At 41.2% G+C, this 12,228-nt stretch overlaps 1 protein-coding gene across 1 annotated transcript in view; it reads left to right on the top strand.

Moving 5' to 3' along the window:
* LOC124606749 (disks large-associated protein 5-like) overlaps positions 1-12,228 on the top strand; it is a 168,092-nt gene that overhangs the window by 117,786 nt on the left and 38,078 nt on the right. Inside the window, exon 9 of the mRNA XM_047138795.1 lies at positions 11,796-11,901. Coding sequence (XP_046994751.1) covers positions 11,796-11,901 — 106 coding nt within the window. The remainder of the gene's footprint in view (positions 1-11,795; positions 11,902-12,228) is intronic.

The following is a 12,228-nucleotide window of genomic DNA, read 5'->3' as shown; positions in this document are numbered from 1 at the left end:
AAAAAAATGTTCTTATTCCCGGATTTTCTTACTTCAATAATACGTCTTAAAAACTGTGCCCTTGAAGCAGCGATATCACTACGTTCCATTAAAAACTTTCTTCCGTCATTTGTATGTACATATTTGAATCCAATGTTTTTAAGTATTCTATTCATTGAAGTCATGCTACCTTTAAAATTTATGGTTTCACGCATTTTCACAGTGATTTTTTTTACAGTAGGAAATTCGCCTGTGTTGTACATGTTGAGCACTTCTCGTCTTAGAACATCTTTGTCGAAATTATCTGAATTAGTTACAGTCCTCTCACGAGTGCGATATTTCCCTGGCGATCTGAAAAGTGGGCTTCCACAGGTCTCCGTAGATAACTTTCCTTCATTGGCAATCCGCTGAACGGTTCTCAAGCTAACGCCTGTCGCTTCTGCAGTGCGTTCCTGAGATCTGGCGACATCCGTGATAGGTCCACCGTTTTCTGCTTCGCGCTTGAAAAAAGCGTGAATCCGGTAAATTATGTCCCTCGCCTGTTTATGGAGAGTTTGTCGCTTACCACCATTATCAGCCATGACAACTTGCAACAAATGCGATAAAAATTCACCAAAGAATAACTACAATCACATTTAACACTCGCAGTCGCCAAGACATTCCCAGCAGACCGTTCAGAAAACTACTGAACACTCATTGGCTGTCAGCGGATACGTGACGTCAGGTGCGTAGAACGAGCCTTAAATCGACCGCAGTCGTTCATGGTTCCAACTATACAGAGTGTTCATTTTAATTGGAGACATTGGAATATCCCCAAATCTACACATCGGATCAAACAAATTTATAACTAAATTTTTTTTGTCTCAGAGGGGGACATCCAATGATACCAAATTCGACGAATTTGTAGTCAAATTTGTTATAATTGTATGTCCCCTTCCGGGAGGAACTAATTTTCATTAGGATTTCTTTTGGCTCTGCGTGTCGTTTTCAAGAGATTTCAATGTCCCCATAAAATGAACACCCTTTATAACATAAACAGTGTTTATAAATTGGGAAATATTCTATCTTTAGCAACTGTAACAAAACTTTCTTTATACCAGAGTCATTTCGCTTTTTTCTAAAACGTTCTGATTAAAACGAAGTTGGCGAAGTACACAAAACTGAATTTTGGACGTAATAAAACATAAAACTAAAATATATTGCCAGTGAGGCACAGTGCGCAAACATTTTGTTTTTGTCACAACGGACAGCAAATACTTGCCAAAACATAGATCAGTCGACGAAACCATTGAATATGATGTTGCCAAAGCAGCGAAGCAAAGAATTCCGTCAGACAATCAAATAGCTCGGCAACGTACAAGCCAAAATTCTGCTCTAAATAATACTTTTAATAATGCCGCAAAAGAATATATCTCAATATGAATAGTAAAACAGCGACTGCGGAAGAGGCGATATACAAACAAAACGGATAACATGAATATTGTATGTGTGCCTTTTCGTTGTTTTTAATTGCTGTGAAAAGAAATATTGGAGGAGAAAATTACAAAAACTGAAAACTTATTATGATTATAATAAAGCACAGGAAATTTCAAAACATTACATTCAAACGAATAAAATTCACTAAGTAAGACACTTCGCTATTGTTTTTAAGTAAATAAAATATTTGGTATGCAACAAGCCTTGAACTCAGAATCTTCCGATTAGCAGCCCAACACCTTAACCACTACGCCAACGCAGCTACTCATTTCTGGCATCTAAACGTTTGCAAAATACCAACAAACACTGTTGGGATGACTATGAATTACTCACGTTGCGTCGAAGTACAATAGGAAATAAACAATTACCGCTGTTCTTTATTGCAAAAAAGCGGTTCGTGAGACAGATACAAACACCTTTCCTTGCTATCGCCTGAATTAGGAGGCTTATTGTTTGTTTGGTTTAATTAATTAATAGAATATGAAGCAATTGGTGTAAAGAATGCTTTTTCCAAACTTTCTATAAAAGAAAGTCTGCTATCAAGACATTGCTTTTGTTCAATTACCTCATTTATGACTGAACGTTTCTAAAATTGAAGACACTCGTCCGTGCTCTGCACTGCAGTCGAGATCTGGCAACGTCGTTCTCTGTTCATTGGCTGACTGTGATTTGTGACGTCAAATGCGCAGAACGAACCTAAACTCGGCCGCCAAGATATATGACGCGCACCTTAGTGTGAGGGATCCCTACTGTTGTTATGTATTACCACGTCAATGGCACAACGATAGGCCTTAGGTTGGCTGTGCTCCTACTTCTTTGTTGCCCCATCTAGGCTATGCCAAGTAGTGGTTGGGTTCTGCCAGCATGGCTCACCCTCCGTGTGAGACGGCACCTCAGTTGATTGTTCGATGTGCTGAAGGATGCTGCTGTGGATTTTGTCAGTCTCGTCTTGCTACCTCTGCTGGATGTTGACCACAGTGCAACAGTTGTGGCAGCCATCATCATCATCTTCTTCATTGGCCTGATTGGTTAGGTGGTGAAGGCGAAGGCTGGTGTCTCCTGCTGGGTTATGCCCTCCCCTCCCCTCCCCTTGATTCCACTCCGAGGATGGGGCAGTGGCAGGGGCAGGCTCTTCTGATTGTGCATGCAGGTTATGTCAAAGTGCTCCACGTAGTTGTCATAACTGATGGCAGGTCTCCTCCATCTCTGCAGCTATGACAGAGAGTGCTGCATTCCCAGCTGCTGCCATAACAGTTTTGAAGGCCGCAGTTGCCATGCCAATGGCGTCATGCACTATGACATGCATCTCATCGTTCCTGCGCTGCATCTTCTGAGGCTTTGGCAAAGTTTCCTGCACTCTCCTGCTTAACACCAATTCTTAATTGTGCCGTGCTGGCTTTGGATTTGCCAGACAGTGCAACTTACAGGCTGAGGCTGCCATCCTACTTTTGGTCCGGTTGCAGCCTGTGAGAATCAGATAGTCTTGCATGTTGGCAACAAGAGGCCATTCACAGTGGGTGCATGTCAGCATTTCTTCTCAGCACCTGTCGGAAGTGCAACTGTCATGCTCATCAGAGAATTTCACACACCTTCTAGCAGTAAAGCAATGCCTTGCCATGTGGCCTTCACCCAGGCACCTGAAGCACTGGGGCTTAGCGTCAAGGCTCGAGGGGAGAGGTTCCCTCTTGACAGGGAAGCCAGGGAAGCCTAGGAGCTTTCACAGCTCAGATATTCTGTCTGTCAACTGTCATTTGCACAGAAATGATTAACAGCAACGGCCTCTCCTTATTTGTTAGTGTTGAAGATTACATAAATTACAATGATTTTATTTTGTTACTTATGTGTAACAGTTTGTGTTGCTACATAATTTCTCTTTCTTCAAAGTTCTCAGTTGTTCATGTTGTGTAACTTTTTTATTGGCATTGTGACACAGCAGTACACTTATTTTTCAGTGATCTTGCCCTGTTTTTACAGCAACATGATGTAAGCTATATTAGAGCAGCAGCAGTGTATTTATTGTAATTCTCTATCGCATTGTGAAATATAATCATATATAGTTTGTCTTAGTGTGATAAAGCTTAAAACACTTATCCACATGTTGACAAATCTTGCACTTTTCGCAGTCAAAGCAGGATTCTCCGCAATATCCTCTGTCGTAACAGACCTTACATCTTCTACACAGTGCTGCTTTCTTGTCAGCTGGGGATATTTTTGTGGGAAAATGTCCCCAGTGCCTTTCTTGTAGTCTTCATGGGTTTGTTCCTTGGCTTGGGCATCTGTGAATCCTGTAATCAGGAAGTCTGATATTTTTCAGAATTCGTTCTGCCAGGCTAAGATGAAAATCTGTGAACCTCGTTCTTTTACTGGAGTTCATCATATACCGTACTGTACTTGCATTAAGAACTGCCACGTTTAACATTTTTATATCTTTTTATTTGCCCTCACATATCTTTTGTAAGAAGGTATGATGCTATGTGTTGGTTGTGTGCAGCAACTCCGCCCATTCCTTTCGTATAATTGTTGATACACTTAAGTTTCAGCTTAGTCTCCCCATTTTTTTGCTGTGCTTTCATAATCAGGTCGATCTTGAATGGTTGACAGGGTGTGAACTGGGTTTTTGTCAATCCAGTTTACAGCGAGAAGTTTTTGCCGATGCAAAAGCCAGTTCGCCTTTTTTCAGCTTTGAGTTCTTGAACTGTGGTGGCATGTTCTTCCTGTTTGGTCTTACAGATTATAACGATATGTTTACGTAATGTGTATACATAAACATACAGTTATAAATGTCCCTGTTCGTAGCCACTAATTATAACAATATGTTTACTTTTGTGCTGTAACATATAGCTATAATCAGCGGTGGAAACATATTTGCGAACGCCGACCGTGTGCGGCTGTTTCTTGTTGGATCGTCTGATCAGTCGGAAGTTGCATTGCGGAAGAGAGTAAATGCCTATTCAAAATATAATTATTTTTGGATAGCTCAACATGAATTTCCTGAGGGACCGTAGTTTATCATGCATTTACCAGTAGAATATGGCGCGGAGAAAATATTTCGCCGCATACAACTTCCGTCCGATTTCGACGAAAGAATTCGTGACTGTGAACTCTCTATTTGGCAGAAACATAAAGAAAATTAAATAACTTCATGAAGGAGTGAGACATAGATTCTATATTAAATAAATAGTCCATACACCAGTTCCATTTAAATCTGAATTTATGGCAATTAATAGACGAACTTATACTGCAATGAAGGATTTAACATGGATGCCGTTTTGACTGGCACTTCTCGTAATGAAAACAATTCCTTTGACGTTTTCACATACACGTCGCACAATAAATCTACTGCTAGGCACTTTTAGTATTACACATTTACTTTACACTAGAACAATATTATTTTTAACAATAATAATACGGCGGCAAGACATGCGCGTCCGACACACGTTACAGGAGACAAGAGAAGAATGAGTAACTGTTCATCGAGAATATCTCGTACATCAAAAAAAAAAGTGTAAAAAAGTGTTCTTCTTCTGTCCATTTTTCGCGCCGCGGTTTTCAAAGTCAATAACTCACAGCATCTCTGACGGCGCTTCGACAATAAACAAGTTACGTCACAGGTCGTTCACCTTTTACATTCCCGCAACATTATTTGCTAACTGTAGCTATTGCCGAGCGACTGCTCGATTAGTGAATGATTTAAAATGATAAGGCAATCACATAATGTTAAAAGTTCCAACTGTGTAGGTCTTCCTCTTCAATAGCTTTAGAAACAAGTTGGGAGAACTATACCAATTGTCCATGTATATTGTTCTCTATTCATCCAGTAAAACCTCACACGCATTCGTAACAAGTCTCTCACTTGTTAAGGTTTTGGATACTTTTTCTGCCTCAAGACCTGCGTAAATTTTAAAATTGTAACAGTATCCATTGTTAGCTGAGCATACGTCATATATTTTCAAACCAAATCTTGCCCTCTTTGAAGGGTTGTATTGGACACATGAAAATCTGCCTATGAGCTTCATCAGACTCTCATTATTACCAACATTTTTTCCAGGCATGTACATCCTCTAAAATATGTCAAGAAGACGAGTAATAACTGGTCTGATCTTCCTCAGTTTATCATGCTGCATAACTGCAGAATCAGTAGCAAAACAAAGATACCTTGAGACAGCCTTGAATATCCAAAAACACATGGTTTTACTGAAAATAAGAGTCTGTATTATTTTTCACTTTTACCAATTATCTTGTACAGAAGGTTTCTTTCTTTGAGACGTAAATATGCAGAGTGCAAAGTAGGCCTTCATCTCATATACTGTCACAGGAAAGCAGTGTGCTACGTCAACCATTCTCCTCCGTTCCACATGTACAGTTGCTCCTGCACATGTTTCAGCGGCAAATAACAAATAATTTGTATTCCTTGACCACCGACTCGCAGAACTTAAGTGCCAAAAACTGCGTAGTTACATGCAAGTGTGATGGGTTTTGGCCTAGGGAATAGTAACGTCTATCTTGCCCTCAGAGCTGCTCTTGGTAATGTAAGGGTTATTGCAAACATTATCCCAGTTCCACTCATCAGTAACTGTCGATGTACCCGTTGCCGGCTTCGCTACAGCGACTCAATTGTGGAGGGGAAAATTTTCCTTGTCAATACAACCACTGGTGTCACTCGCTACTGAGCATGTGCTGTCACTGTTTCCATAATCTATTTCACCATCAGAATCACTCAAATCACTTTCTTCAAGAAATAGACATACTCTTTCGGTTTGGATTTCGTATGAATCGGCCATGTTAGCTACTGAATCTACAAGAACATGCCAACTTTGCGTCATAATAATTAGCCGCAATTGAGCATTTCCGGTCGATTCAAAGGCGGACTCAGCTGCTGCCATATATTAACATGCCACCTAAACTAAACACAACTAAATGTGACTACACAATGAAGGGTGTACCCTTCATTGTATGTAAATGCGCGAGAGCATGATGATGGGTATACCCCTCATTGTATGTCATGGGTTAAGCAGCATATTCATTAGGTCTTTTATATGTCTGACTGCAGTGATGCATGTGCATACTTCCAAAAGGCCAAACATATGTATGTGGGGCGCGCAGGATTAGCCAAGCGGTCTAGGGCACTGCAGTCAAAGACTGTGCGGCTGGTCCTGGTGGAGGTTTGAGTCCTCCCTCGGGCATGGGTGTGTGTGCTTGTCCTTAGGATAATTTAGGTTAAGTAGTGTGTCAGCTTAGGGACTGATGACCTTAGCAGTTAAGTCCCATAAGATTTCACACACATCTGAACATCAAACATGTGGCAGTACTATTTCATCCTCCACAGAGGGCGCGTTGGACTTAGGGGGACGGATCATGGGAATGGGTGTGAGCGCTACTGGTTGTGTTGCACTTATACCTAATTACAATGAATGTGGCCATGTTCTTTGTACAAATTTCTGCTTTGGTGGTCCTCCATTTATTCTCATGATGGGGTGTGTGTGTGTGTGTGTGTGTGTGTGTGTGTGTGTGTAGTCTTGCGACAAACTTGGGAAAACTTTCTTAGGCAAGCATATGTGGAGGAGACTGTATGTGTTGCATGCAGCACTATGAGTGGTGAAATGTCAGTTGGTGGTGATCCCAAGCCCAGACAACCTTCCACATCAACAGATCATGACCATGTCGAGAGAGTTTGTGCTGTGATTTGTGGAAATAGTCATTTAATTGTTCGGGAAGTTGCTAACAAATCCTAATGCACATGAGGGATTCTGTGCACGGAAGAAGCCTGAATTGTGGGAAAAGCAGGACTTGGATATAGCATCTCGACATTGCACTAGCGCACACCTCACTCTTAGTACACAGTTATCTAGCAAAACATCACATTCCTGAAACTTCCTGGCAGATTAAAACTGTGTGCTGTACCGAGACTCGAACTCAGGACCTTTGCCTTTCGCGGGCAAGTGCTCTACCATCTGAGCTACCCAAGCATGACTCGCGCCCCATCCTCACAGCTTTACTTCTGCCAGTACCTTGTCTCCTACCTTCCAAACTTTACGGAAGCTCTCCTGCGAACCTTGCAGAAGTTTCATATCAGCGCACACTCCGCTGCAGAGTGAAAGTCTCGTTCTGGAAACATCCCCGAGGCTGTGTCTAAGCCATGTCTCCGCCGATATCCTTTCTTTTAGGAGTGCTAGTTCCACAAGGTTCTCAGGAGAGCTTCTGTGAAGTTTGGAAGGTAGTAGATGAGGTACTGGCAGAAGTAAAGCTGTTAGGATGGGGCGTGAGTCATGCTTGGGTGGCTCAGATGGTAGAGCACTTGCCCGTGAAAGGCTAAGGTCCCGAGTTGGAGTCTCGGTCCGGCACACAGTTTTAATCTGCCAGGAAGTTTCATATCAGTGCACCCTCCGCTGCAGAGTAAAAGTCTCATTCTGATCACATTCCTGTTGTGCACCATCCACCATATACTCTGGACATAGCCCCAGCAGACTTTTTCCTATTTCCCAAACTTAAAAGCAAATTGAAAGGACATTGTTTCCAAACCATATATATATATATATATAAACACAGATGATGTGACTTACCGAACGAAAGTGCTGGCAGGTCGATAGACACACAAACGTACACACGAAATTCAAGCTTTCGCAACAAACTGTTGCCTCATCAGGAAAGAGGGAAGGAGACGTCTTTCTGTCTCCTTCCCTCTTTCCTGATGAGGAAACAGTTTGTTGCGAAGCTTGAATTTCGTGTGTATGTTTGTGTTTGTTTGTTTGTGTGTCTATCTACCTGCCAGCACTTTCGTTCAGTAAGTCACATCATCTGTGTTTTTAGATATATTTTTCCCACTTGGAATGTTTCCCTCTATTATATGGTCGATAGACACACAAACAAACACAAACGTACACACAAAATTCAAGCTTTCGCAACAAACAGTTGCTTCATCAGGAAAGAGGGAAGCAGAGGGAAAGACGAAAGGATGCGGGTTCCAAGGGAGAGGGCAAGGAGCCACCCCAATCCCGGGAGCGGAAAGACCCACCCTAGGGGGAAAAAAGGACAGGAACACACTCTCGCGCGCGCGCGCGCACACACACATCCATCCGCACATACACAGACACAAGCAGACATTTGTCTGCATGTGCGGATGGACACGTGTGTGTGCGCATGTGTGCGTGTGTGCGCGAGCGCAATCCCGTCCGTCCCCCCCTTGGGGGGGCGCGCGCGCACACACACACACACACACACACACACACACACACACACACACACACACACACACACGTGTCCATCCGCACATGCACGGACACAAGCAGACAAATGTCTGCTTGTGTGTGTGTGTGTGTGTGTGTGTGTGTGTGTGTGTGTGTGTGTGTGCAGGGAAATGTTCAGGTTAAAAATTATGAGACTAGAGATTCACTACAGTAAGCGGGTTCTAATGGATTTAGTTAGCAGTAGTATTACAGAGATGGAGAGGGTTGTATAGGATATATTAGCATGGAGAGCGCTGTCAAACCAGGCTTCAGACTGAAAAAACAGAAATGACAACAACAAAACACAATAACAATCTACAAAGTAAAGCTGGTATTAAGTTTGCTCCAGAGTTAAATGATTTAGGATAAAGTGGTCATAAAATGTTACAGATACAACACATGCAGTATCTGGTTTTTGTGACTTCTGATCTACAGTGCAGCTCAGTCTATTTTACAAAAAGATTTATGTTAAGGATATGTTATAATGGAAAGGAATAAACTGTACAGTCAACAACATTCTTACGAACAGTATCAGTTTTTAATTTTCATTCTATTCCTGCACATAAACTTCATATGCTATGAACCTTGTAATTAGTCATCTTTTTTCATTGTATTTCTCATTCTCGCTCAATATCTAGTGACTTGGAACTATGTATTTCTTGATCTCCGTCCACAGTGTCATTTTAGATGCATTTTGGCCAACTTAGAATAGGTTTTTCAGTCAGTGCTAATTATTTTATAGGGAATTAACAGAGAGAATAGTGTGGGCAAATCATTGCAGTCTTCACTAAACTTTCTATTTCTGGTTTCCAAATCTCCCCAGGGGCTGTTCGATATCAGCTTTAACAATACACGATTTTTCTGTGTGTTCTGAAACTTCAGCTGTAGAATGTACAGGCAGTTTCCAGTGTGTAAATTTTCTTCTCCTTTTTGTCCCGCTTGCCCAAACAGTTGAGCCATAAATGTTATTGTATACTCTGAAATGATAAGTTGTACAACTGAGCGTCAGACACTGTATACAGTTCAAATAGACAGACATAAAAAATGGGGTTTCCGGAATGAAATTTTCACTCTGTGACAGTGTGTGTACTGATATAAAACTTCCTGACAGATTAGAACTGTGTACTACACTAAGACACAAACTCGGGACCTTTGCCTTTCATGGGCATGTCGTCTACTGACTGAGTTACCCAGGCAGGAGAACTTCTGCGAAGTCTGGAAGGTAGGAGATGAGGTACTGACAAAAGTAAATCTGTGAGAACTGGCCTTGAGTTTTGCTTGGGTAGCTCAACCGGTAGAGCAATTGCTTGCAAAAGGCAGGGTTCCTAAGTTCAAGTCGTGATTGGCATTCACTTTTAATCTGCCAGTAAGTTTCATAGAAATTAGCGTCCTTTAGTGAATTAAAAGGCCATATTCATAATTTTTATTTCTTCCCCTTTTTTGTTTCAAGCCTGTAGTACAGAAAAAGTTTATTAGAGTGCACAGGATGCCAGTCCTACTATGGCAGGTTTTTTGCATGTAAATAGAGGCTGGAAAGTTGAAGGAGAAATGAAAGGTAAAAGGTGAATATTGTTTCCTAACTTCTTATGTGTTTATATATTCTACTGGCAGGCAGTTTCTCATTAGTAGTCCTAAAAACTCGGTTAGCATTTTGGGATATACAATCATTTTTATTGGCTTAATCACTGACCAAACAAAAATTGCAAGACAGTGTAATGGCCACCATTACCACTTTGTAATGTCTTCCTAAAAATCAAAGTTAAACAGTGGAAAGTCCAGGATGGAATGTAACAATATTATGGAAAGGAAATTGCCACTCATCATACAGTGGAAATGCCGAGTCCCAGATAGGCAGAACAAAGATTAGCACAAATAAAGATCTGTGTGCGCAAATGCAACTTGCACAGCCATGACTACAGTCTCAGGCAACTGTAGCCGCACTGCGAGTAGCAGCACCAGTGCACGATGGGAGTGGCGACTGGGTGGGGGTAAGGAGGAAGCTGGGATGGGGAGGGGAAGGAATGGTAGGGTAGGGCTGGCGGACAGGGCAGTGCTGCTGGGGAGTGTGCAGGAACGAGATGGAGAAAGGATAGGGCAGCTATGTGCAGCCGCAAGGGAGTGTCGGAAAAGAAGAGAGATAATAAGAGTGGGTGTGATGGTAGAGTTCCTTGGTAGTACTGGGAATCGAACCCAGGTCCTTCACATGGCAGCCATCCATGCTGACCGCTCAGCTATGGAGATTGACTATTTTATGAAGTAAAGGTGTTCTTACACTGGCAAATGCATCTTTTCAGTGTTCCATTAGAATAAAATCTCATCTTACATTAAAAAACGTGAGGAGTTGGTAAACTGTTACTAGTTGGTGCAGTTAACAAAGTATCCTAAGTTATAGTATTAATTCGACAATATTTATATGAAGCAGAAACTGTTTGGATATCCACTGATAATGCTTTTCTAAATAATGCAAAGTATTTTGTAGAGCATTGTTGTTAATCATTGGACAAAAAACTAGATCATTAATATCACTGATGCAAACACAACTAATGTAGCTGAAATAAATAGTCTAGTAATGATTTGGTTTAATTCAAATGGATCTGTATTCTGCTTATTCAGAACTTCCCTCAGTGTCATTTGAGATTTCTTTTGATGTCTGAGACATTCTTTTGTGTCCACTTCATGAGTCTCTCTCACCACACTGCACATCTCCTCCACTTCTCTGTTCTGAATACAACCAACCCGAAGTAACATTTGTCCCAATATTAAATTGCTTTTTTTGGTAGACCCACATGACACTAAAGTTCTTATTATACGTTCATGAAACACGAGGTAGTTTAGATTGCCAGCACACAGAAAAAAGTTATGGCTATGGAACTACGTACATTGATGTTACTTGTAAATTTTGTGAATTGAATCTGCATTTCCTGCAGAATAAATAGTCAGAAGTTTTCCGATATGTTATGCGCTAGATACATAATTTCTTTCTTTAAGTAAATATGTGACAGTCTCATTACAGCTCCAAAGAAAATTCCTTTGTTTATTTATTCTGTTTAGGACCTGAAGTAATTAAAACCTAATTGTTGTCTAGGAATGCAATATATTATATATTCTTACTTTCAGGTAAATAGCACAGCTGCTGATGGAAGAAAGTCAAGTAGACGACTTTCCAATAGAATGAAACAACTCACGCCAGATGTACTGAACAATGATAAAGAGGCTGAATTTGGTAGGTTTACAACTTTTATAAATGGTGATAGTACATGTACTGATGAAAAAGCAATTACCTTTTTTAATGGTGTCTTTCCAGGTGTTGTGCCAAGTTGTTGTTTCCACTTTTTGCAACAATGGAAACAACAGTTTGGAAGAACACTCAGAAGCTTGTTGCTGTTGTTGTTATAGTCTTCAGTCCAAAGACTGGTCTGATGCAGCTCTCCATGCTAATCTATCCTGTGCAAGCCCGTTCATCTCCAAGTAACTACTGCAACCTACATCCTTCTGAATCTGCTTACTGTATTCATCCCTTGGTCTCCCTATACGATTTTTACCCCGCACG

This window comes from Schistocerca americana, chromosome 3 (genome assembly GCF_021461395.2).
Source record: "Schistocerca americana isolate TAMUIC-IGC-003095 chromosome 3, iqSchAmer2.1, whole genome shotgun sequence".
Classification (NCBI taxonomy): domain Eukaryota; kingdom Metazoa; phylum Arthropoda; class Insecta; order Orthoptera; family Acrididae; genus Schistocerca; species Schistocerca americana.
The sequence above is the reverse complement of the archived record's forward strand: the minus strand, read 5'-3'. Positions and strand labels throughout refer to the sequence as shown.